At 43.5% G+C, this 27995-nt stretch overlaps 1 protein-coding gene across 1 annotated transcript in view; it reads right to left on the reverse strand.

The window, feature by feature from the left end:
• CD40LG (CD40 ligand) overlaps positions 1 to 27046 on the reverse strand; it is a 33963-nt gene extending 6917 nt beyond the window's left edge. The window contains exons 1-2 of the mRNA XM_053373251.1: positions 26887 to 27046; positions 578 to 727 (exon numbers count right to left, since the gene is read on the reverse strand). Coding sequence (XP_053229226.1) covers positions 578 to 727; positions 26887 to 27036 — 300 coding nt within the window. The 5' untranslated portion in view covers positions 27037 to 27046. The remainder of the gene's footprint in view (positions 1 to 577; positions 728 to 26886) is intronic.
• Between the last annotated feature and the right edge of the window lie 949 nt (positions 27047 to 27995).

Here is a 27995-nt window from a genome sequence, read left to right on the forward strand (position 1 = left end):
TGCATAAAAACCAGCCCTGCTCACCAGTTTCTTCCTCCACAGTCTCAGTGTTCCTACCATGCAAGTGTCCTGGAAAAACCAGGGCATCCCATTTTATATTTCAAGAGGACGGTGGCAATTTCGAACTGCAATTTCCTCCCAAAAAATGCTTTTTCAGGGCTGTGATCTCACATAGCATAAGGTTACCAGATTTTTTTCCAATGAATCTGGGGACATTTTTCAACTTCCTACTAAACAGATGGATTTTGTCAGGGGACTGATTTGTAAATCTGGGGACTGTCCCTGGGAAATGGGGACGTTTGGTAACCTTAACATAGCACCCCAAAACACACAATTTTAGTGGCTTTCTTCAATGAGAAATTTCTGCGTGAAATCACATGAGATCATGGTGCCCAAAATGGCCACTATCCTTTCATGAGAAAAAATGGGAAGATGGCGCACCAGTTTTTGCCTTCAATGTGTTGGAGGGTACGCAACATTCTCCTTGCAGAACTCAGACAGGAAGAGACTGGCTCTGGTTCTGGCATTCCTGCCTTCTGCTCTACCAGTTCCAATAATCACCCTCTGTCTCTTCTACCTTGCTCTTTTGATCCTGTAGTAGGTCCTGCAAGCTGCTCAGTATCTTTGCGCAGTCCAGGAGGGTTGCATCACCGTCTTGTGGCTTCCGACACTTCTGTAGTCTTCTGAGGAACACAAAATCTTCCCGCAGGCTGATCTCATCTCCGACCTGGAAGATGGAATGATCACGAGAAGTCAGCTTGCCACCAGATAGCAGAACTAAGGACTCATTAGTTAGATGAGTTGATTGAAAACCCATTTCATAGTGTGCAATCCTACACATTTTATTTTATTTTAATTGGTATTTCTTACCCACCCTTTATCACAAGATCCCAAGGCAGGTTACAATAATAAAAAACAAAATAATAAAACAATTAAAATAGCTGCAGTAATAAAACAAGCTTAAAAACAGTTCCCTAAATATAATAATCAAAACAATTCCATATATGAAGATAATCAGAGGCTCCAGCTTGCAAGGGTTGATTGGGGGAGCCAACATCATGCACAATGTCAGGACATTGGGAGGAGCCAGGGGCAGAGCTGACCAGCAGCTCCTCCTCCTCCTGCCACCCTCACTCATGGGGGGCTGCTTTGACCCTCTTCCCCTCTGCAACAGCAGTAGCACCAGCAGGAGGAGAAGACCTCCTCTGCTCCCTGGTTTTAGGGGACATTGGGGGGTTCAGGCCCCTCCCAAAAATATTGGGGGCCCCAAAAGGGCTTGGCCCTGATGAGTTGGCACCAGTGGCGTAGCGTGGGTTGTCAGCACCCGGGGCAAGGCAAGTAATTTGCACCCCCTAGCCCGTGGATTTGCGCCCCCTAACCCGTGGATTTGCGCCCCCTAACCCGTGGATTTGCACCCCCTAACCCATGGATTTGCGCCCCTAACCCCCAGATGTTGCGCCCGGTGCGGTCGGGCCCCCCTGCACCCCCACGCTACGCCACTGGTTGGCACCCTTAAAGACAATAATAATAATAATAATAATTTATTATTTATACCCCGCCCATCTGGCTGGGCCTCCCCAGCCACTCTGGGCGGCTTCCATAAAAACCAAAAATACAGTAAAATATCACACGTTAAAAACTTCCCTGAACAGGGCTGCCTTAAGATGTCTTCTGAATGTCAGGTAGTTGTTTATCTCTTTGACATCTGCTGGAAGGGCATTCCACAGGGCGGGCGCCACTACCGAGAAGGCCCTCTGCCTGGTTCCCTGTAGCTTTGCTTCTCGCAATGAGGGAACCGCCAGAAGGCCCTCGGCGCTGGACCTCAGCGTCCGGGCAGAATGATGGGGGTGGAGACGCTCCTTCAGGTATACTGGACCGAGGCCGTTTAGGGCTTTAAAGGTCAGCACCAACACTTTGAATTGTGCTCGGAAACGTACTGGGAGCCAATGTAGGTCTTTCAAGACCGGTGTTATATGGTCTCGGCGGCCGCCCCCAGTCACCAGTCTAGCTGCTGCATTCTGGATTAGTTGTAGTTTCCGAGTCACCTTCAAAGGTAGCCCCACGTAGAGCGCATTGCAGTAATCCAAGCGGGAGATAACCAGAGCATGCACCACTCTGGCGAGACAGTCCGCAGGCAGATAGGGTCTCAGCCTACGTACCAGATGGAGCTGGTAAACAGCTGCCCTGGACACAGATTTGACCTGTGCCTCCATGGACAGCTGTGAGTCCAAAATGACTCCCAGGCTGCGCACCTGGTCCTTCAGGGGCACAGTTACCCCATTCAGGACCAGGGAATCCTCCACACCTGCCCGCCTCCTGTCCCCCCAAAACAGTACTTCTGTCTTGTCAGGATTCAACCTCAATCTGTTAGCCGCCATCCATCCTCCAACCGCCTCCAGACACTCACACAGGACCTTCACCGCCCTCACTGGTTCTGATTTAAAAGAGAGGTAGAGCTGGGTATCATCCGCATACTGATGAACACCCAGCCCAAACCTCCTGATGATCTCTCCCAGCGGCTGCATGTAAATGTTGAAAAGCATGGGGGAGAGGACAGAACCCTGAGGCACCCCACAAGTGAGAGCCCAGGGGTCTGAACACTCATCCCCCACCACCACTTTCTGAACACGGCCCAGGAGGAAGGAGCGGAACCACTGTATGACAGTGCCCCCAGCTCCCAGCCCCTCAAGACGGTCCAGAAGGATGTTATGGTCGATGGTATCAAACGCCGCTGAGAGATCCAGCAGAACTAGGAAACAGCTCTCACCTTTGTCTCTAGCCCGCCGGAGATCAATACAATGCTTTTAAAGTAATTCAACCTGTAAAACAGTTCCAGTAATAGAATTGCACCCAAATTAATTCAGCGTACTCCCACCAAGTAAATCTGTATAGGATTGCTCTGCAAATTGATTAAAGAGGCATTCCCAGCCAACTGAGTCATACGGTTTTCTAAATGTTAATGTGTTGTTTACATATTGTTTACATATAATGTGTTGTTTACATATTGTTTACATATAATTTCTTATAGAAAAATCTGGCGGCAGACAGCGTCTTGGAAGAGGCATCCTTTCCTCACTCTTACACAAGAGAGCGTATCTCTTCTAACGGTGCCATCTTATTATACCTGACTATTCAGAAGGGATTCCCACTGAGTCCAATGGGGACTACTCCCAGAGATGAAATACCAAAAAAGGAAAAGGAAAAAAAAGGTCTACAACTTATTCTTGTATGCAACATCAGCAGCAAGAATAGTGTACGCTAGAAATCGGAAACAAAGAGATTCCAGGAAAAGAACAATGATTGTAGAAACTGACAGAATATGCAGAATTAGCAAGCATGACTACTAAATTAAGAACTCAAAATGAAAAACAGGTGATGGGTGAGTGCGGAACTTTGGGGAATATCTACAATGATGTGACGTTAAATTTAACTTTAACAACAGTGATAGGGAAAGGGATAAAATAGGGTGGATAAATTAATGGATATGTAGCTAAATAAGATGTATCTGAACTGCCATGGAAAGAAAGTTGGGTGGGGAAGTCTATGTGGATTATAGTAGAAGGGTTAAAATATGATCTGTAAATAGAAAACTGAGAAAAACCTAATAATAATAATAATAATAATAATAATAATAATAGAACAAGCATACAGAATAAGTACCCAATCAGGAAAGGTTGTTTTGTGGCTTTTTATGTTTGGAGGAAAGGCAACTAAGGGGGAACATGATGGAAGTTTATAAAAAATTAAGCACAGCATGGAGAGAGTGGATAGAGAAAAGCTTTTCTCTTCCTTTCACAACACTAGACCTTGTGGACATCCAATAAAGTTTAGTTTTGGAAGATTCTGGACAGACAAAAGGAAGTCTTTCTTCATGTAGCACATATTTGCTCTCCCAGGAGGCCAGGATGACCACCGATTTGGATGGCTTGAAGGCTGGTCTACTCATCAGTTACACAATGGGCCCCTGGTTCCACAGGAGGCAGTAATGGCCAACAACGTTGATGTATTTGAAAAAGCACCTGTAAGGAGCTGTCTCCCCTAGATCACTTAGCAATGGCCCTAATCATATCCTGGGGAAACTGCAGTTTACTAATTATTAACGTTTATATTCCCCCAACTCTGGTAGTGATGTATGGAAGTGAGAGCTGGACCATAAAGAAGGCTGATCACCGAAGAATTGATGCTTTTGAATTATGGTGCTGGAGGAGACTCTTGAGAGTCCCATGGACTGCAAGAAGATCAAATGCATCCATTCTTAAGGAAATCAGCCCTGTGTGCTCACTGGAAGGACAGATCCTGAAGCTGAGGCTACAATACTTTGGCCACCTCATGAGAAGAGAAGACTCCCTGGAAAAGACCCTGATGTTGGGAAAGATGGAGGGCACAAGGAGAAGGGGACGACAGAGGACAAGATGGTTGGATAGTGTTCTCGAAGCTACCAGCAGGAGTTTGACCAAACTGCGGGAGGCAGTGGAAGACAGGAGTGCCTGGCGTGCTCTGGTCCAGGGGTCATGAAGAGTCGGACATGACTAAATGACTAAACAACAACATTCCCCCAACTAGCAAAAAAAACCGGCATTGAGGGCAACTTGAATAGACTGGATTCTTATGTCAGGTTACTGCTAGCAGATTATCTGGGAGCAAAGGTCCTGCTGGTGGGCGACCTAAATGCAAGGTTAGGGCCTGATGACCCCAGTTTAGAAACTAAATACAGGCATAAAATAGGGTACCCTGATGACTCTGGCCGGGAGGCGTTCCAACTACCAAGGCAGTCAAAGGACCAACATTCAAATTTTGCCGGAGCCTGCCTCTTCAAATTCTCTAGGCAGCTAAGTTTTCCTAAATGGTTGCACCAGGGGCAATATCCCCAGGAATATACATTCATGTCAGGGGCAAGAACCAGCACAATTGATTACATGTTGGCTGATAGTGAATTGCTAACAAAAATAGTGAACTTAAAAGTGCTCCCATTCTTAGAGGGGGTGTCTCCTATAAACGAGTTGCCTTTCCTGAGAACAGTATACCCTGCAGAGATCACCCCATTAGAGCAACCTGGCTGCCAAGTCAAATGGACCCCCGCACTTGACTCCAAACTGAAGGAGATTCTAACCTCTGAAAAACTCCGTACAATTTTAATTGGCTCTGGGGACCCAATTTCTGAGTATGAGAGCCTGCTCCAACAATTAAAACCCCATCTTTTTAATACCACAAAGGCCAGCTAAACCAATAACATCAAATAAACCCTGGTTTGATGACACCTGTTTTGAGGCCAAGAGAGCCCTGCAAAATGCTTACAAAGCCACCCTGACAGCCGAAAATTCTGTCAGACAGCAAGCCTATCCGTGCCCTAAAAAAAGAGTAAAGGTAAAGGGACCCCTGACCATTAGGTCCAGTCGTGACCGACTCTGGGGTTGCGGCGCTCATCTTGCTTTACTGGCCGAGGGAGCCGGTGTACAGCTTCCGGGTCATGTGGCCAGCATGACTAAGCCGCTTCTGGCGAACCAGAGCACCATACGGAAACGCCGTTTACCTTCCCACCTATTTATCTACTTGCACTTTGAGGTGCTTTCGAGCTGCTAGGTTGGCAGGAGCAGGGACTGAACAATGGGAGCTCACCCTGTTGCAGGGATTTGAACCGCTGACCTTCTGATCGGCAAGCCCTAGGCTCTGTGGTTTAACCCACAGTGCCACCCATGCCCCTAACTTTACTCAAAGCACCTCCTTAATAAGTTTACAGAATGGCTAGAGAATGATGATATCCTGGCAATAGAACAAGTGGGCTTCAGACCTGGAAGGTCCACGACAGACCACTGTCTAATGTTACAACATCTCATTGACAAATACAAATCAGGAGGGCAAGCCTCACTATACGCTGCCTTCGTTGATCTAAAAGCAGCCTTCGATACAGTCACCAGAACCAGACTCTGGGACAGACTACAGGGTACCATTACAGATAGAAGGCTTTTGCTCTTAATTCAGCCACTGCACGCAAACACAGCTCTTAAGAGTAGCCGCCTAGGACACCTAACAGACCCTATTAAAACCTTCAAGGGAGTCAGACAAGGGTGCCTTTTGGCCCCTCTAGTATTCAATTTCTATTTAAATAGTTTAGTATCTGTACTCAATGACTTAGAACTCCACCCTCTGAAGCTTGCATAGCTTGGTCCTGTTATATGCTGATGATGCGGTAATTTTATCTAGAACCCCCATTGGACTCAAAAGAGCACTAAGAAAGCTCGCAGCATACTATGAAACTGAATGTCTCAAACTCAACTATCAAAAGACCAAGATACTCACTTTCGGGGGGAAACCAAAGCTTAGAAGCTGGGAACTCCAAGGCCATAAATTAGAACAAGTCATAAATTATAAGTATCTAGGAATGGTGGTACAGGCCTCAGGAACCAACAAACTTCACATCAGGAGCTCAGCGGAAAAAACTGCAAACTGTACTCTTAAATTTTTCAGAGCACAAGGGGGCTTTTTTGTCCCCATGGCCGTAAAATTATACAAGGCCAAAATGTTGGCACAGCTCCTTTATTGATCCCTTCTGGGCCTGCCTTCCTCTGCTTTCTCCCTCCTTGAAAGAGTTCAATCCAAACTCCTTAGAGCTTTCCTACAAGTCCCCACATGTGTTTCAAATGCATGGGTTAGACTAGAAACGGGGATGATGAGAGTGGAGGCTTATATCTGCCTAACATCAATCTAAAAATGGCTGACATTGAATCTGCTCCCCCGAGGAATAGCCCCACTGTTCCTCTGTGACCAGTTCCAGTCAGGCTGGCAGACAGCAGTCCTGAACACCCTTTAGAAACTGGTTTTTGCCCCTCAAGCCCTTCTAAGTCTGGGGTTGGGCCAGGCAAAAGCTACGGTCAGGCAAAGAATCATAGACACTGAGAGACAACAGGACTGCTCAAGGTGCCCCGACTATAAAATTGGAGAAATCAAGATATACATAGCCGCACCGGCAGCATATCTCTTCTTTCTCGTATCCAAAAATGCAAGAAGGGCTTTTACACTCGACAGAAGCTCGGCTCTGCCCTCACCGGTCCTGGAAGGAGCCTTTTAAAAAGTCCCATATGCTCAGAGACTTTGCGCCTGTTCATTGGGGGAGATAGGAAGCCCAGAGCACTTGTTCTTTAGATGTCCCTTTTATGAAGAGGCACGTAGTAAGACCATTGATCCCCTGCTGGTGAGGCTCGCTGACCTCCCAGAAAAGCAAAAATTTGACCTTTTCCTGTTAGGCAAAGATCCTAAGACGATCCAGATGGTCGCCAGATTCTGTGTAGGCACAGAACCATCCCCCGACCCAAACTAGTTCATTAAGAAAATCCTCAAACTCGGTTCCATGGGTGACTCAGCTCTCTGCAGTAGTTTATCTTAAAGTTTTAAGTGTCTATACACTTATCTCATTTATAAATTTTAAATTTATTGTTGTACATTGTTTTAAACATTTGCTTTCCTTCTGGGATTGTACCCCCAAGTGTGTTTTATAAGCTGGTCTCCGACCGTAATAAATTATCTATCTATGTATTTGAAAAAGGATTAGACAGATCAATGGAGGAGAAAGCCATCAATGGCCACCATGGCTAGGCTATGTTCTGCCTCCACAGATGGAAGCAGTATTGCTTTTGAATACCAGTTTCTGGAAACCACAGGAGGGGGGAGCACTTTTGAGCTTATATCCTGCTGTGAGCTTCCTGCAGGCATCTGGCTGGTCACTGTGAGAAGAAGGTGGTGGGTTAGATGACCCATTGGCCTGATCCAGAAGGCACTTTTTACGTTGCTAGGTATAGGATTGCAGCTGAAGATGGCACCAGATGCAACACACACAGGCATCATCAATTTTTAGACTCTAAAACATGGATGGGGAACCTCTGACCCTCACTGGGGTACAGTGCCTATCATCCCTCATCAATTACCATGCTAGTAGGAGCTGGTGGGAGTTGGATCCCAACAGCATTTAAAAATAAAATTTGTTTTCGCTGCAAATGTACACAAATTTATCTTGGTTATTAATCTGTTAGCCTCGGTGACTCAGGGAAGGAACGCGTTCCAAGGACATAGGAATGCTGATCCATTTAGCTCAGGGGTGGGCCCACGGAGCTTGCCCATTTGACCAGTGAGGCCATTTGGGGCAAATCACACCCACATACCCTACGCATGAGGCTGTACATGAGAGTAGGTGCATTTCCTTGCCTTGCTCCAGATGGGAAATCATTTCCTATTGAAACCTTCTGTCCCAGATCTGCTCTTTGAACCTTTGACAACCAAATGTTCAAAGACCCGTGCAGGGCTGTCTGAAAGCCCTTTTGCAAACAGAACCATACAGCTCTTTGAGACTCCTTTTTTTTAGGTTCTAAGAGCAGCGGGACAAGGAGAAGGGCACAAGGAGAAGAGGACGACAGAGAACGAGATGGTTGGACAGTGTTCTCGAAGCTACCAGCATGAGTTTGACCAAACTGCGGGAGGCATGGAAGACAGGAGTGCCTGGCATGCTCTGGTCCAGGGGTCACGAAGAGGCGGACACGACTAAATGACTAAACAACAACAACAAGAGCAGCAGGGTATTTGTAAAAGGGCTTTTGAACAGTCCCACACTTTGTTTTGAAATCCTGACAACTGGAGCTTCAAAGTCCAACATTGCCTGATGCTGTAGTGGCATCAGGTGACTGACAGGTGGGATGCCCCATCCATCTGTTAACATTGGCCCAGAAGGGGTGGGGACATAAGAATCTGGTAAGATAAGAAGCCAGCAAAGATTCCCATCCCTGATCTAGCTGCAATCAGTTCTCCAGGATTCCAGGCAGGGGACATTTCCAGCATTTATCTGGAGGTGCTGATGACTGCTTTTCTTCTTACAGCTTAAACAACAACACATATACAACAAAATAAATAGTCCTTCCCCCTTAGCAACTATGATATGGCACAGAATGAAGCCATTATGTAGAACACAAAAAAGAGAGTCCAGATTATCCAATCCAACACAATGAAATAAAAATAGCACAATCTCACAAATCAAACCAGCCAAAGGATTTCACATGTTGTAGGAAGTCCTCTGTTGTCTGTCTTGTTCATGTTTAATAAAACAGTACCATTCTGCCAAGAATTTGTCTATGGCTTTTTTTAGCTTCTACCACTCCCATGCCATTTTTAGCTTATTCTTAAGCTTTTCTTTTAAAGCAAACTGCCACACCTTTCAGTACCATGACACAAGAGTTGCCCCTTCCAGCCTGGTGATCAGCAACACGGCTGCTACCCAGACCCTGAGACCTTTTGCATGCAAAGCAGTGCACTGAACCACAGTTGTCCCCCTAAAACATAATGTGAATTAATAGCACCAACCAAATTTGAAGTGATTTCACAATGGAAATGCCTCTAGGTAACACCTGTTAATGGAGGGGAGGGTCATTTGGCAAAGGTGGGAAATGCTTATAGTGGGCAAGATATCTGCGTAAATTACAGTGGCTTCACACCCTAATTTCAGACATGAGACTGATCTACACTGGGCAGTTATAATGTTAAAAGTGTGTTATAAAAATGTGACACCCGACTGGGAAATTGCAAGAACCAGATGGACTATCAGCTAAATGTTATCATATATTATATAAACAATTATCAATACCATTACAGGAAGTAAAGATGAAATTTTAAGACCTGGTAAGGTCCCAGAGACATGGAAAGAGGCATATATAACATTAATTCCTAAACAAGAGGCAGATCCAACTTAAATAAAAATTATAGGCCAATTTCATTATTAAATAAGGACTAGAAATTGTTTGCACATATAATGGCTAACAGGATGAAAATAATCTTGAAAGAATACATTCATCATGATCAAGCAGGATTTCTTCCAGGGAGACAAATGAAAGATAACATGAGAAATATCGATATTTTAGAATACCTGGAAGTGAGAAATGAAAAACAAGCAGCAATTATGCTTATAGATGCAGAAAAGGCCTTTGACAATGTCTATTGGGAATTTATGAAAAAAGTTCTTCAAATAATGGATTCTGGAGAAAATTTCATAAAAGGAATACAGGCAATATATTCAGATCAAAAAGCAGAATTAATTGTCAATCAGGTGGTGACGGACGAATGTAAAATACAAAAGGCAACAAGACAAGGATGTCCGCTATCACCATTGCTTTTTATTTTAGTCCTGGAGGCCTTGGCGAGAAATATAAGAGCAGAAGAAAATACTAAAAGAATTAAGGTAGGGAAAAGCTCATATAAACTGAGAGCATATGCTGATGACCTGATTATTACAGTGGAAAAACCAAAAAATTCTCTCCCTGTGCAGGAGTTTGGGCAAGTTGCTGGTTTTAAAATAAACAAAAACAAGACTAAATTATTAGAAAAAGATAAGAAAGAGTTAACTCAAATTACAGAGACAGAGATTCACAAAAGAGCTAAATATTTGGGAATTTGGCTCTCTACTAGGAATGTTAATATCTATAAGGACAATTATGATAGATAGATAGATAGATAGATAGATAGATAGATAGATAGATAGATAGATAGATAGATGATAGATAGATAGATGATAGATAGATAGATAGATAGATAGATAGATAGATAGATAGATAATACTTTATTCGGCTATAAGCCCACAAGGTAAAACCAATCAATAAATAAAATAGCATTTTACATTCTAAAATATCAACTAAAATATTTCAACGCATAATCTCCTTCACGTTACATACAATCTCTAGATGTACCATATTGTGGCCTTGAATGTAAAGATGGTGGATAGAGTTTACTAGATTTTTAATAGTCATGCAGCATTCCATGAAGTCTTTTATATGAAAGAACTGAATTCAGGAATCTGGCAACCTGTAATGTTCTATAAGAGTCAATGTCCTGGAGTAGATAGGCTAGATGTAATTCAGGTGGTTTAGCAACAGTTTCCAAAATGATTGAACTCAGAATCCTTGATCGGGGAACAATATATAAAGGACAATTAAACAAGATATGATAAAGGGATTCTATTGATTTGTTGTCACATGCACATAAAACAGAGGTTTTGCCGTTAGAAAATCTATTGCTCAGCACATTTGAGGGGAACACATTAAATCTGGCTCTAACAAAAGCGAATCTATGCGACGCAACCGATAAGGTAGACAGATATCGAGGTATCTGGGACATAAATGTAATGCCCTGATTTATCGGGGAACATGTACCTCCACCTGTAGTAAGATTTTGTTGCAAATCAACCTCCTCCAATCTTTGTTTGATGACCTTTTTTGCTGTAATTAGATCTAAATTTAGTATATTGGAAGGCGAGATTCCATAAGACAACAGTTTGGAATGGATTTTTGTTGCCCATGGGCTGGTAAAATCATCTCTCCAAAGGCACTGAATAAGATGGTAATTGGGCAATTTATGCCAAAGGGACAGCCAGTAATTAAAGGCATGTCTCTACATCAGGATCTCTAAGGAGGGGGTCTTAAGTTCTAAGCGAATAGCCGAGTTGCTTACACAGGAGGGTAGTTTCAAAAGGCATCTGAGAAAAAGATTTTGCAATGTCACCAGAGGCATGAGGTTTACAAAAGCGCCCCATAAAGGGACCGCATAGGCCATAGTTGCAACCACTTTTGCACTATAAACTTTTAAGGCAGATGGAACATGCATAGCCCCCTTTGTAAAGAAAAAGCGCAATAGAGCGTAGATAAGGGCTTTGCCCTTATTTTGTAAGTATGTGATATGCGCTTTCCATCCCATATTATGCTGGAAGTAAATTCCTAGATATTGAAATTTGTAGACCTGTTCAATTGGCTTCTCCTCGAGTTCCCACCTATACAATTTACGACTCCTGGAAAAAATTAGGACTTTAGATTTGGAATGGTTAATAGTAAGTAAATTTGTTTGGCAATATAACGCGAAGATCTTAAAGGCCCTCCTCAAACAGATTCTTGAATATGAGAGGATCACCGCATCATCAGCGTACAATAGTAAGGGGCAGCGATAGTCTGCAAGCCTGGGTGCATGAATGGTGGTTTGGGCCTCAACTAGGGGAGTTCTCATGTCACTAATATAGAGGTTAAAGAGATAGGGGGCAAGGATGCACCCTTGTCGTACCCCCTTATTTATTGGTACAGAGTTTGTGAGATCGCCCTCAGGTGTTAACCTCACCCTAGCGGCCTCCCTTCATGTAATTTGATCATAAGCCACAACAGCCTTTTATCTATGCCCCACTTTGCCATTTTTTCCCATAGCAGCTCTCTAGAGATACTGTCAAAAGCCGCCTTCAGGTCTATAAAAGCGGCACATAGAAGACCATGAGTGGGGGAAGAATACTTCCGCGCCAAATGATATAGAATTATTGCATGGTCGATAGAAGCACGATTTGGTCTAAACCCGGCCTGTTCATGGCCTATCAGATTGGAATCTTCGGCCCATTGGGTTAGTCTGGTTAGCAGGAAGCGAGTATAGATTTTTCCGATGATTGATAATAAACTGATATTACGATAGTTTCCTGGGTCCTCTGGTGGTCCTTTTTTATATATAGGAATTATGATGGACTCCTTCCATGATCTAGGTATCTGGCCCATGGCATTAATTGCATCAAAGATTTTTGCAAGAATTTTGGCCCACCATGCTGGGTGTTGTTTAATAGCTTCCGCCGGGATCAGATCGGGCCCTGGGGCTTTATCAGTTTTCAGTTTAGCAATTAAATCAACTATTTCCTCCGGGTCAGTATCTGGCCATATGGGCAAGTGACATGAAAGAGTATCAGAATGAATGTTAGAGATAACTGGGAGAAATATTTTCTTAGAAATTGTTCCCATGTCAGGGCTGGTATAACCGTCAATGGGTATTTCCTCGATCTTTTGTTGATTAAATTCCAAAAACCACGAGAACTGCGAAGCTTAGAGGCAGCAATCAGCGCTTGCCAACGTCTTAGCTGCCATTCATGCTTGGCTGACTTCTGTGCCTGTTTGTAAGCAATTTTGGCCTGCAAGTACTCTGGGGGAAGAGTTTCAGCTGCAGAAGATTTATATCTGTTGTAGATACAACAGAGAGAGAGTCTAGCTTGCTTACATTTGGAATCAAACCAAGGTGCACCGAACCTGGGTTGATCTCGGTTAACCAGGTGAGTCGGCATCGTAAAGAAGCTAGTTAAATCTACAGAGAGGTGGGAGAACCACTCCAATATCCTATTTGGTTCAGACAACTCCGCCACTGAAACAATAAGGGGTTCGGAGGTATTCCTCTGGAAGAATTCTGTGTATTTTTGAGCCTGTTTCATAGACCATTTAATGCTTCTTACTTGAGCTGCGGCATTTAAACCTACATGAATTGGGTGTGAACCGCTAACCGGGTACCAGTCAAGCGTTAGCTTGGCCGCTAGAGGTAGGTGGTCACTGGATTGTACATTGTCTACTTTAAAATAAAAGAAGTTTGAGAATAGGTCTTCTGAAACTAGAAGGTAGTCTAGGACACTATTTGATGTTGTGCCCAAATGAGTGAATTCTCCTGGCACGTCCGGAGGGCAATTGCCATTCAGAATGTTCAAATTCATACGAATGGCCAATTGATAAAGAAGGACTCCCGCCTCATTCACTCTGATGTCCTTAGATCTTCTTGATGTAAAAGAGATTAAATCAGATTTTGGGTAGGGGGGAGGTACCCACCACTTGGCCTTGATTATCCCATCCCAATTGGCGGCTGTACGTGCATTAAAGTCACCACCCATTATCGATGGAATATTAGGGTACATAACATAGCATGCCAATAAATGATCTTCCAGAGAATCCCATCTATAATGGAGGTCCAATATAAGACCACCTGGAGGAAGATAAACATTGGTGATTAATAGGGAGAATTTTTTGCTTGAAATCAGACCTGTAAAGACAAAAGGAGGAAAAGTCTGAACTAGCGAGAGTTTAGCGCTCATTTTAAGCGATATGGCGATTGCAAGACCACCTCTGGACCGGCCACCTTTTTGGGAGGGACTAGCTGGAAGTGATATCAGTTCAAAGCCATTTATATCTATTTTATCTTCTTCCCATGTTTCTTGCAAAAGGATTATCTGAAAAGAGTTTATATAGGACAAAAATTCGGGATCTAATCTTTTCCTTTTCCAGCCAGCAATATTCCAACTTAGGACTGCTAGCTGGGGACTTCTGTGTTGTTCTTTTAACAGTCAAAGCGAAGGAGGGGCAGACTCTCTGGAAGAGACAGAAGATGTAACAAAAAAATCAGTTATTTTACATTGGGAAGATGGTAACTGTGAGGAGCCCTCCAAATTAAAATCTTTAACAATTTGGTTCGACTGTTGGAACACCAAGGATGATCTACTAGAAATAGATCCCTGAACAGGAAGTCTCTTCATTTCGAAATTCTTTGTACAACTTGACAGAGAAATACCCAGAGAGGGAGAAATTAAGTCCGTCGGAGGAAACCCTCTAGCAGATTTATCATCAGGCATTAGGATGATTTTATTGATGCGTCCCATCGGGTCTTCAATCGTTTCCGACGACGGATCCCGAGGTGTAACATTCACATTTTCCTTTAAAGAAGGTAGTTGAGGGGACATCACGGGGGCGGTGATTGCGGAAGACTCTCTCAGGGGCATCACTTGTGGACTACTTCTATATCTGGTCGAAACTGAAGAAGATTCTAGCTCTGGCATAGATGAGTGAGTTAAAGAGGGATTTGAGTCAGGCAGGGAAATCAGAGTTTCGTCCTGAAGTGTGTTGGTCGATGGATGTAGATGAAGGTTAAGTGAGGATGGCAGAGCCTGGTCATCTCGTGGAATAGCACTGGGGGCAGAAACAACTTGAAGATTTGAGTCTTGCAGGATGGTTTTTGTTTTCAAAGTGGGGCTGAGCTGAAGAAGGTCGACCACTTCTGTCCGGCGAACCCAAGTGGGGTTGTTTGAAGCATTGTTAGTATCTTCCCCTCTGTGTTGGACTTGCAAAAGCTGCGATTTAAGCGTGTCAAATCTTTGCATCATCACCGACTGTTCTTTCGGAGGGAGGGCTCTGAACGAATCAATAAGTTCCCTTTCATCAAGGGCAGTCTGCAGTTTTCCGTCCTCATATATGGCTGTTTGAGAGGGTATCGAGATTGGTCGAGAATGGCACGCTGCAGAATCATTGCAGTGGGGCCTGACAGTATTTTGAAGTAAGGCAGAGTCTCTTGTCCTAATATCCTCACCACCAGGGCACCTATTTAGAAGGGGTTTGATCTTGCTATCTGCAAAAACCCTCGTTGCTACGATATCGGCCATGGACAAAAGCGTTTTCCGCCTAACAATAATAGATGGTATCTTTTCAGAGTGGAACGCAAGTATCACCTTCAAGAAGTTGGTCTGTCGGAACTGGGGCATCACCGCATATAGGTCAATCTGGTTTTTCTTAATTTTTAAAAGTTTGCTTAAACAGTCTTTAGCCCCTTCTAGCGATGACCATCTTCCTATTTCCGACCTGACAGAAAGGCAACTTTTCTTGGGTTGCAGAGTTAACATCTGATTATTCAATTGGGAATTTAAGATATATTTAATTTTAGTCTCCTTTCTTTTATCTGAATTGGGGTGAGGCAATAAGTTTTTGACCTCACAAACTGAAGATTGTGTTGTTGATTCAAGTTTTTCAACTTTCAGCAGGATATTGGATAATTGTGAAGATACCTCATCCAGCCTTTTAAAGATACAGTGAAGGGTCTTAATTACTAAGTGTAACTGCTCAAAACTGGGGAACTCCCCCATATCAGATGTTAAACCATCATCCTGTGTTGAGAGTTTTTCTTTCATATACTCCTTTACAGGCTTTACTTTTGAAAGATTTTGAGTTTTCAGAGTTGGAGTGGCTTCTAAATCAATTAGAGGTAGGAAGCGATTTTGGGTTTCCACCGCAAAGCAATGCTCAGCATTGTCACTCCCTCTTCTATTCCGGTGTGGCACCAACCTTGATAGTTTTGGTTTAGGGGATGATAGGGGCTCGTCAAAGTCTCTCAAGCGTTTGTTCTGACCCATACTTTCCTCATGCCAAGGATTATACGATTCTTAAAATAACATAACATTTGACACACAAATAAGATAGTTAAGACCACCAGAAGATGGCACCGTGGGTGAAAGCTCCTTGGATGGATAATAATAGTGAAGTTTTCCTCTCCACTGCGGTAAAATCCACTTACAACATCAGTCTTTCGTGGACACCTCAGACCCAGTTTGCAGAAGCTTTTCACAAGGACAGCCTCAAGATGTCTAGGGGGTAGGGTGCCAAATGTCCTGGCTCCACTGGCCTCTCTCAGCCCTCTATGACAGCAGCCTGGGCACAAACGATGACTTATCCAGGATTTAAACACCACACAGCGTCTTCCTCTTAAGCCCTCTCTCCAACTAGGATAATGGCGTTCTCTTCTCTTTTAGCAGCCGAGGCCGGCCCGCTGATAAGAGAGAAACAAGGAGCAGTCTGCAGCAATCTGGAGCAGGGCCAAATCTCTCAGAAAGTTGCCATAGCATGTAGCTGCAGCAATTATAAAATGCTTCAAAGACTGACTGGGTCAGTTAAGATAAAATATAAAGGATTAAAAGAAGATTAAAAGAAATCCAAAGAGCACCGGTAAGCGCGTCTTACCTCGGCGCCATGTTGAAACGGACCCCTCCAAGGACAATTATGAGAAATATTGGAATGAAATAAAAAGGAATCAAAAATTTGGGGTAGAATGAATTTATCATTACTAGGAAGAATTGTGGCAATTAAGATGAATGTATTGCCAAAAATGTTGTTCTTGTTTCAGACAATTCCTGTGATAAGTAATGCAGCCTGCTGTAAACAACGGCAAAAAGATATTTCAAAATTTATCTGGAAAGGGAAGAGTCCGTTGGGTTATGGCCATAGCTTGTTCATGATGAATCTGCAATCATTTGAGTTTATACTGAAATCCTGAAAAGGAAGTGGGTTTCTCTCTCTTTCTTAAACAGTCAAAACCCTTATGAGGGTTGGATTAAGGGTGAGTGTGAGCTATCAGGGCACCTATGTTTCTGTATGGCAGGGGCACAGCCGGCCCAAGACATTTTGGCACCTGAGGCTAACCACAAAATGGTGCCCCCTCTCCCTGTCAGGGAAGAAGGGGCAAGTGAAGATCTACATCAGCAACAAGCGGGGAATAATGATCTACATCAGGATCTGCCGCCCCTGTGTAAACCACAGACTAGGAAATATCCCATCAAATCCAAAAGGATGACAATGTGCTTGAAGGCAAGGAGAAAGCTTCCATCAGAAAACTGGAGCCTAGCAAAAATTAAAAGAAACCGAAGTAGTCATATTTAGCACATAAGAAGAATGGGGGAAAATCCATAGTAGGGCAGTTCCTTGCTAAGGGCCAACAAAATAATGAGGATGCTTTCAAGTTCTCCAGAACTCACCACCAGTCAAAGCAAGGAATGAAGACAGAATTGGATTCTTGTAAAGAATTGTCCTTTAGGTACCCTAAGCTATTGAGGGCTTTATGGCTATAACACCATGACAGTTTCTTCCTCCCAGCTCCCACCCCCCACCCCACCTGCCAAAAATAAAAATAAGCAAAAATCCTGCTTTGCTCAACAGCCAGTCTGATAAAGAATTTTGGAGAACTCAAAAGCTTGGTCACACATTTTGGTGGGCCCCAAGAGGATAATTGCCTGCACTGTGGATTTTAGACTTGCCCAGATGTGTAGGAGGCAAACAAACTAACAAAAGAATTTGAGGAGCATTCTTTTCTTTTTCTTTTTTTAATGACCACCACTAAACATTTATTTAAATATGTGAAAAACAGGAAATCATTCAGGGAGGCAGTTGGACTGTTACATGACAAAGGAGTGAAAGGCATGCTAAAGGAAGATAAGGAGGTTGCAGAGAAACTGAATGAATTCTTCGAGTTTTTCTTCACTATGGAAGATTTTCACACCGCCCACCTCAACTGATATATATATATATATATAGGAAGGATGTCTAAAGAACTGAGGTAGACAAAGATGACAAAGGATGGAATTTAACGGCTCAGAGACAGATTAAAAATAAAAAAGTCACAGAGCCCAGATGGCATCTATTCAAGAGTTCTTAACCCAAATATAAACTGCTGATTTTCTAATCATGTGGTATGGGAACTGTACCTACAGGGCTGGACTAGAACCTGGGATACAAGGGTTCAAATCCCAACTCAGCCATGAAGCTCATTGGGTGACCTTGGGCCAGTCACTTAGCTTAGCCTATCTGGGAGGGTCGTTATGGAGATTAAATGGGGGGGGGACCATGCATCCCACCTGGAGCTCCTTCGGGGGGGAAGGTAGGATATAAATGCATTAAATCAATCAATCAATAAATTGGTATCAATATTAGAGGGCTGCACTTGGAAGGTAGCCAGCACAACACCGTTTTTAAAAGAAAAAGTGAAACATTGCTGGCTGGTTAAGTAGCTTAAGGTAAAGGTAAAGGTACCCCTGCCCGTACAGGCCAGTCTTGACAGACTCTGGGGTTGTGCGCCCATCTCACTCAAGAGGCCGGGGGCCGGCGCTGTCCGCAGACACTTCCGGGTCATGTGGCCAGCGTGACAAGCTGCATCTGGCGAGCCAGCGCAGCACACGGAACGCCGTTTACCTTCCCGCTGGTAAGCGGTCCCTATTTATCTACTTGCACCCGGGGGTGCTTTCGAACTGCTAGGTTGGCAGGCGCTGGGACCGAGCAGCGGGAGCACACCCCGCCGCGGGGATTCGAACCACCGACCTTTCGATCGGCAAGTCCTAGGCACTGAGGCTTTTACCCACAGCGCCACCCGCGTCCCTGTTAAGTAGCTTAACCCCTATTAAATGGTTGGGAAGTATTATTAAAAAATTAGTTTGACTTCACTGCAAAGACACGCTCCTCAATTGTCTCCTGAGACAGACAGATGCCAACCATATTATTAAAGATAAAATTGTTAAGCATGTTGAAGAACAAGTCTTATTGCAGAAGAATTAGTATGGCTTCTGCAAAGAGAAGTCCTGCCTCATCAACAATCTGCAGCCTTTTTTTTATATGTAGGTTTTGAGGAATGATTTGTTAGATTTTATACCAGGTGATGATCCCTCATTAGTTGTTCCTGAGCAAATTTAGTAAGACAACAGAATGTCTTTTGAAAGGGGTAGAGAGGCTGATTAATTTATCAAGTCCTAAATGACTTGGGAGCTAAACACAGTGGAGTAGCATGGGGGGCAAGGAAGGTCATAGCCCCGGGCAAAGAATACTGAGGGGGGCTTAACCAGGTGCTCCCATGACAGGCTCTGTCACCAAGACCACGTGGCTGCCACCTTCTGGAGCCATGGGAACATGAGCTTTGCCCGGGCTGGGCCTTTGGGGCTGTGCAGTGGCTTCTTCCCCATGAGGCCAGCAAAGGGACACTTGCTCCTGGGCGGAACTCCTGCTGGCCAGAGCCCAGCCCTGGCCCACGCTGGCCCTTCCCTGGGGCCTCTCTCCTGGTGTGTGTCTTTAGGCAAGGTGCACACCCCATGGTGGGAGAAATGGAGAGGGCAGTCACCCACTCAACCGGGACCTGCCAGTGCCCATCCTCGCACTGTGTGGCCAAGGAGAGGCAGACAGGCAGGAAGGGCTTCGCTTGGCGTCTCAGCCTGTTTTCTGTCACCCTCTGTGACAGGAACTCCACCACCACCACCCCCCACCTGAGATCTTGCCAAGCGAAGAGGGTGAATGTGGCAACTGGCATGGAACCTCCATGAGGAATGGCTGGCCAAGGTGTACAGCAAGGTCCACCTGTTGCCCACCACGCAATGCCATAAGGAGGTTAGAGGGACTGATCATTGCCATGCCCCGTATGCTGCCAACCCATGGTATGCCACTGGCTAAACATATACCTCTTCACTAGGGATGGCGGAAGAAATTCAGTTCAGTACATATTTAATGGTGAACCTGCCTAATCCACACTTTCTGACACACAACCAGCCTTTGAAATTCGTACTTCTCTGAAATTTATGACACAATTCTCTGACAAACCAATGCTTAAAATATAAGTTGGCAGGAAAAATACAGATGTTAGTGAAAATAACATACTGACATTTCATTATATAGGGAAAAATTGCTTGCTAAAATGTGTACATTAGTCAAAATTGCATACAAAAATGTGTTTTCAGATAAATTCACCCTAAAATGCTGGTGAACTTTCACGAGGATTAAAAAAACAAAAAGAAATTGCAAATTGCTGCAGAAATATGATTTTAAGAATGGAAAATGTGAAAGCAGGAGAACTGAAAGTGACAGATCCATCCCTAGTCTTTATTCAGGCTATTGAAAGTGGCTGGTTTATTTCAGAGAAATGTCCCCCTATTGTACCATCTCATTTTGTTTTGTACCACCATTATGTATAAGCAATGTTTATAAACCTCCCTGAGTTAGGGATTTCAGTTTCCTGTGTTTCCAATCCTACATTTACTTCTACATGTCTCTAAATCATTTTGCAAATTTATTTATTTTTAAAGGTCCTCGTGATAATCCATCAAAAATTTAGTGTGAATTTCCCCAAACAGGCACAGTTTTTGTATGCAACTTTCCTTACTGTACACATTTTTTGAACAGCAATATCCCCACATATAATGCATTCTTGAATGTTTTCTTTTCTTTTCTAATATATGCATTTTAAATGTGCACTTCAATAGACATACCTGGGCTGGAGAACTGCGTCGTAAAATTCAGATTTCAAAGGGCGGCTGTGATCCTCTTCACATATTGTCTCAGAAAGTGTAAATTGCAAAGGTTGGCCTTTATATGCAAACTGAATCAAATTGCTCCCCCATCCCTCCCCTCATCTTGCACGGGATAGAAGCATAGTACAGTGGTACCATGGGTTAAGAACTTAATTCGTTCTGGAGGTCCGTTCTTAACCTGAAACTGTTCTTAACCTGAAGCACCACTTTAGCTAATGGGGCTTCCCGCCACCGCTGCACGATTTCTGTTCTCATCCTGAAGCAAAGTTCTTAACCCGAGGTACTATTTCTGGGTTAGCGGAGTCTGTAACCTGAAGCATCTGTAAGCTGAAGCGACTGTAACCCAAGGTACAGAAATATTTTTAATGTTTGATATTTTTATCTCTATAGAGCAAGCTTTTCTCCTCTCCACAGTCTGTCTCCAGCTTTCCCTAAATGGCGCCATCAGAGTAAGACTTTGGGGCAGACATTGTGGTCTGCAAACAGCAGAATGAGCAAAAAGGGCCCCCGAGTGCAACAGGACAGGCACATCATGTTTTGAGGTAAGTAAAGCACTTGTTTTAAGTACGTGAACTTAAAGCAGTCTTTTGACCACCCAAAATGTGATTAAAAGCAGCATGTAAAATTACCGCAGCAGACCACTGCTTTCTCCAGTGGGTTCTCACAGTTGCCACTGCGGTGCCCCCATTTATGTGAACTGGCTGCTGGTCATGATCCACCTGCTGATGCCCAATGTTCCAGTCAGCCATTCTGCCTGTGAGCACAGAAGTAACTACTTCATGTCCTGGAACACAGAGCTCGTTCCCTTGGGATGCTTGGAACTCCTGGTGGGTCTTTCTCCCGTCAGAGTCACACGAGAGAGTTGAAAGAGGTGGGTTAGAAACACAAGAATAGGGATACCAGCTTCAATTTCTCACTTTTCCAATCTTAAGTTCTTCACATTTCCATATCAGTTCGCATTTTTTAAAAAGACTTTATGAAAATTCTGAAGCATTTTGGTGCAAATTACTCCAAACAGCCACATTCTTGAACGCAGTTTTGTCTAATGTACATGTTTTTGCAAAGCAGTTTCTCCTAATATAATGCATATTTATATGCAATTATTTACTAATAAATGCACACTTTGCCTGAGCATATCTACACATTACTTGGCTGGAGAACTACATTGCAAAATTCAGAGACGTGTGGGTTGAAAGAAAGCTGTGTTTCACTGTGTATATTGTTTCATTTAGCTGCAAACCAATTTAATTTCTCACTGGTCCTTACCAAAGGTCTTCAGAAGTGCCCTGCCATAATTGCAAAAGAATGGAAAGGTGAAAATGGAGGTTCAATACAAAAATGGGCAAAATTTTATCTGGCCAAACACTTTGGCAAAGTAACTGAACAAACAAATATACAAGAAAGACTTTGCAGCTTTGCAAAATAATGTTTTTATTCACTAGACTAATAAGCAAAGTGGCAAGGGCTTATTCCATCCCTGGATGGTTAATTCCAGTCACAGACACATGGCACACTATAGACCGATACACTATTATGCCATTGCTGTATAGCTCAGTTCGTTAGAGCATGGTGCTGATAATGCCAAGGTTGCAGGTTCAATCCTTGTTTGGAACAGCTGCCTGTTCCTGCGTCTCAGGGGGTTGGACCAGATGATCCTCAGGGTCCCTTCCAATTCTATAATTCTATGATAAATAAGAGGCAATACTTCTATACTCATGAAGCGAACTAAGATTTCTTCTCCACCTACACTCGGAGAGGGGAAAATGGTGTACCACATCCTTTCCTAAATATAAAGAAATAAATGCTTTGGTATGTGTTTGTTTTTTAAGTGCCCTGTTGAATCAGACCAAGGGCCAATCTATTCTAGCCTTCTTCCAGCAAGGACCTGCTAGATGTCTCTTAACAGCTCACAAGTAAGAGCAGGAAGTCAAAACCCCTTCCTCTGCTGTGACTACCTAGGAACTGGCATTCAGGGGCAGACTGCCTCTGATCATGGAGGTTTTACCTCGTAATGGGAATTGTGTGTGTGTGTGTGTGCATGTGTGTGTGTGGAGGAATTGTGTTTGGGGGCTGCAAAGTGTGAGGAGGGTTTAACCTTTTCCTCCTCTGCCTTATCAGTTTGCATTTTTTTCAAGACTTTATGAAAATTCATAAGCATTTTAGTGCAAATTTCTGCTAACAGGCACATTCTCAAATGCAGTTTTGCCTAATGTACATGTTTTTGCAAACAATTTCCCCATAATACAATAGAGTTTTCTGCATTGTTTTCACAAATATACTGCTTTTTGTGCAGAGAGCTTGGTTGAGGAACTGCACCACAAAACTCAAGAAAGTGCCCAATATCGAAGGAGTGCTTTGTTTCATTTCGCTCATGTGTTTGGGACGTGCAGATGAGGCAGGTTTACATTAAAATGTGAAGAGGAGAAATTATCACTAGTCCCCAAATACAAATGTCATGTTCAGCACTGTGTAAAATCTGGCCCCAATATTTATCTATTTAAAAGCATTTATATACAGCTTAATATTTCAACAATCTCTGAGTGATGGTTAGAGCCATTGATATGCTTCCTTTCCCCCATTAATTTATCCAATCCCCCACACACATACCCTAAAGCTAAGAACATGAGCAGAACCTGTTAGATCAGGCCAAAATCCCACCTAGTCTATCATCCTGGTCAACTAAATGAAAGTGAGACCTGCACTCAACAGCACTCCCCACACTTGTGAGCATTAGGGCACAATGGGTCCGTTCACCGAAGGAAAGCTGTGGGCAGGATTCCTGCATTGTAAGGGTTTGGACTAGATGACTTCTGGGGTCCCTTCCAACTCTACAGTTCTGTGATTCTAGGATTCCTAGCAACTGGCATTGGGGGGGGGCATACACCCTCCAATGCAGGAGATGGTGCATAGCCATTGTGCATGAAGTGTTGTATCCCCTAAGCTTGTGGAACTTCCTCCCAACTCAGACTGGACAGCCACTCTCCTTGCTGAACTTCAGGCGCATGGTGAAGACTTTCTGATACCAGCAGGCATTTAAAGGAAGTGCTCAGGATTATATTATTTTTTCGTTATTTATTTATACTATTTATATACTGCTCTTTATCCGAAGATCCCACCATCATAATTTATGTAGCAAAATCATAAAAGCACAATACAGAGCATAATAATACGCAGCATAAGGATAAAATGATGAGTGGCTCAGAGTGCCTTCCATCAGCTTTGGCTGGTGACCCAGTTACGCCCCTATCTGGACAGGGATAACCTAACTACTGTTGTCTATGCTCTGGTAACCTCAAGGGTAGATTACTGCAATGCGTTATATGTAGGGCTGCCTCTGAAGACGGTTCGGAAACTTCAGTTACTGCAGAATTCAGCTGCCACGTTGCTCACCAGAGCAAGACAGTTTGAGGATATTACACTGATCCTGGTCTGACTGCACTGGCTACCAATTAGTTTCCAGGTCCAATTCAAAGTGCTGGTTTTGAAAGCCTTAAACGACTCAGGACTGCAATACCTCAAGGACCACCTCTTTCCATATGAACCTACCCAGACCCTGAGTTCATCTTCTTGACGCCCTTCTTCATGTGCCTCCTCCTCGAGAGATCCGGAGGGTGGCAACACAAGAACAGGGCCTTCTCTGCAGTGGCTCCCTGTCTGTGAAATGTTCTCCCCAGAGAAGTTCACGTGGCACCTTCATTATTTTTATTATTATTATATATTTTGTGGTTTTATATTTTGATTTTGTTCTGTGAAACACCCTGAGACCTCTGGGTATAGTGTGATATATAAATTAATAAATAAAATAAAATAAAAACCATAATAACAGCCCCCCCCTCCACATAAGTATTTAACAGGCCATAGATTGCTTAACGGCCATAGGCCTGGGTAGAGAGGAATACTTTCACCTGGCAGCTAAAGATATGTAATGGTGGTGCCAGGCGAGCCTCTCTGGGGAGAACATTCCACAAACGGGGAATTTGGTTTTATGATTAATTTTTACTGTTGTCTTATGGTGTTAATTTATGTACACAGCTTACAAATGCTAATGAAAAACACTGGAAATCAACGAAGGTTCCTATGTGGGAACCTTACGAATGTATGGAACGTTGCTTTTTCTGAACATCTGGTCAGATCCAGACATGTAATCTGGGGTGAAACCAAATCAGACAGTTCTGAGGCAGACTGCTTCCCATTTTCTGATTATATAAATTGGGAGAGTCATATAAGCAACTCCTCCCGCGACTCACTCCTCATTGCAGTAGTGCTACATAGACTTGTCTTACATATTCAGTTACATACAGCAAGAATCTTACATATGACTCTTGCTAAATGTAACTGCATGTCTATAACATGTCTATAACCAAAAATGCACCGTCTGTGCTTCTGTTACTGCTTACATGGTTATGTGTTAGTTTGCTTCTGCGGCAAAGAAATAAAAATTATTATTTTAAGAAGGAAGAAATGCCAATGATTAAAACTCTTTAAATAAACTAACTAAGTATGGCTAATAGCCACTGAAGCCTCATGAATTTGTCTGATCATCTTTAAAAACACCCAAGCTAGCAACATTACTACATTATTGAGGGAGTGAACTCAATAGTTTTGACTATGTGAAGGAGGACTTTGTCTCTCCTGAATCTTCCCAACATTCATAATTATTCATTCATTCATTCCCTCCCTGCCCATCTGGGCGGCTTTCAACACAACCTTAAAAACAGAATAAAACTTCAAACATTAAAAATTTCCCCAAACAGAGCCCCTTCAGATGTCTTCTAAAAGTCAGATAGTTGTTTATTTCCTTGACATCTGATGGGCAGGCATTCCACAGGGCGGGTGCCACTACCAAGAAGGCCCTCTGTCTGGTTCTCTGTAATCTCACTTCTTGGAGTGAGGGAATCACCAGAAGGCCATCGGAGCTGGATCTCAGTGTCTAGGTTGAACAATGGGGGTGGAGACATTCCTTCTGGTATACTGGGCTGAGGCTGTTTAGGGCTTTAAAGGTCAGCACCAACACTTTGAATTGTGCTCGGAAACGAACTGGGAGCCAATGTAGGTCTTTCAGGACCAGTGTTATATGGTCTCAGCGACTGTTCCCAGTCACCAGTCTAGCTGCCACATTCTGGATTAGTTGTAGTTTCTGGGTCACCTTCAAAGGTAGCCCCACGTAGAGCGCATTGCAGTAGTCCAAGCGGGAGATAACTAGAGTATGTACCACTCTGGCGAGACAGTCTGTGGGCAGGTAGGGTCTCAGCCTGCATACCAGATCGAACTGGTAGACAGCTGCCCTGGATACAGAATTGACCTGTGCCTCCATGGACAACTGTGAGTCCAAAATGACTCCCAGGCTGCGCACCTGGTCCTTCAGGGGCACAGATACCCCATTCAGGACCAGGGAGTCCCACACACCTGCCTGCCCCCTGTCTAAATTCTAGCATGAGGGCTAGAGAAACATTCTGCCTCTTCACTTTTTCTGCACCACGCTTAATTCTTTATATCTCTATCACTTCTCCTCTTAGTCATATTTTTTTGAAACTAAAAAGCTTCAAATGTTGTATCCTTTTCTCAGAGGAGAATCGTACCACCTCCTTGGTTCTTTTGACTGCCCTTTTCTGAACATTTTACCAGCTCTACAACATCCTTTCTGAGGTGAGGTAATGACATCATAGCACTTTTTCAGCAGCAAATTGCCCCAAATTAGCTACACATGAATATATCCTATTATCTATCTTGACTCTCACCTTGGTCCTTGGCTGGATTCCAGCATAATGAGAAAGAATGAGGAAAAATATCTCTCTATTGACTTTCTCTACATAATGAAAAACTTTTTTATATATACGTACATCTATCATATCTGCCTGCTATTTGTTTCCCTCTGTTACATGTCTTATTCAGAGCAGACCCATTGAAATTAAACATGACTAATTGTCTTAATGTCCATCAAATTCAACGGGTCTTCTCTGAAGAGAATTTAGTTGGATGCAACTACGTGTATTCTTTTCCCCACCCCTCTGTGCATCTTCCTCCAGCTACTGGATCTCAATTTGCTGGTTTAAAAAAAGACAGCAGATCCTACAACTTGGAAGTCTTGACAACCATGGTCTGCAGAGTAAACCCTGAAGTTGTTCTCACACTTGTGAAAGCCCTTCCTTCTCAATTTGGCCCTTCCTTACAGAGTGACACCAGAGCAAACGAAGAAGCAGCCTTACCTTGTCCACCTTCATGTGAAGATATAAGCCAAAAAGCACTGTCCCAACGAGCTGTGCGATAACGAACACTGCCACCAAGCTTGTGAAGGCTTTCATGGTGAAGCCAGCAGGTCTTGGGGTTGTGGATGGATAAGGCTCACCAGAGTCCATGTGTCTCTTTCTCCTGAATTCTTGCTTCTCTGAGCCTCTTGAAAACCACCTCGCTACTTACTCTGCGCAAGAGAGCAACAAGTGCTCTCTCTCTCTCTCTCTCTCTCTCTCTCTGTGTGTGTGTGTGTGTGTGTGTGTGTGTGTGCCTGCCCACCTCTTCCTGGGGAGGAAACTCATCTTCCATTTGTTCACACTCCTCTTCCACAACAACAGCGACAACAAAGTCATTTCCTGAATTCATCGTTTGCCATTCGCTTCCATGGGTTGTCACAAGTTCCTCCTCCAGCAACTTCATTCTTCTGCCCACCCCCCACCTTTCCCCCCTATCATAGACAGACTTTTTTTTCTTTCCTCTTCACGCACACCCCAACCTCTTCCTGGCTTCAAAGAAAGAAAGCATTGGTGACTAAGGACGGGCAAGTCTGTCAATTCTGGGTTCAGTTTCTCATTTTTCCCATCCAACACTAAATTCTCCACATTTCCACATCAGTTTGCAATTTTTGTTAAGTCCTTGTGAAAATTTGTTGGCATTTTAGTATGAATCGCTCCTAGTACATTCATATTTGTATGACATTTAATGTACACATTTTTGCAGAGCAATTTCCCCTAATGTAGTGCATCTTCATAATTTTCACTAAAAAAAAATTTATGTACACTTTACCCTAGTGTCTGCAATTTGGAACACATTACTTGCCCAAAGAGCTGCATGACAAAATGTGGAGAATCTCAAAGAATGGCTGTGTTTCAGAGGTCATATGGTTTCAGAAAATGTGAATTTGCTAAGTTTGCCTGGATTCTGTTTCCCCTCCCCCTCCTCATTTATGGCAGCCTTTTCCAACATGGGGCCCTCCGTTTGACTCAGTCAGGGTTGATTGATCAACATTGGTGATCAATCTCTTCTTCATGGTATCTAAATAAAATCACAAGAAGGCAGCGTTATCACCCCCATCCTGACTCTC

Source organism: Podarcis raffonei, chromosome Z (genome assembly GCF_027172205.1).
Source record: "Podarcis raffonei isolate rPodRaf1 chromosome Z, rPodRaf1.pri, whole genome shotgun sequence".
In the NCBI taxonomy this organism is placed as follows: Eukaryota; Metazoa; Chordata; class Lepidosauria; order Squamata; family Lacertidae; genus Podarcis; species Podarcis raffonei.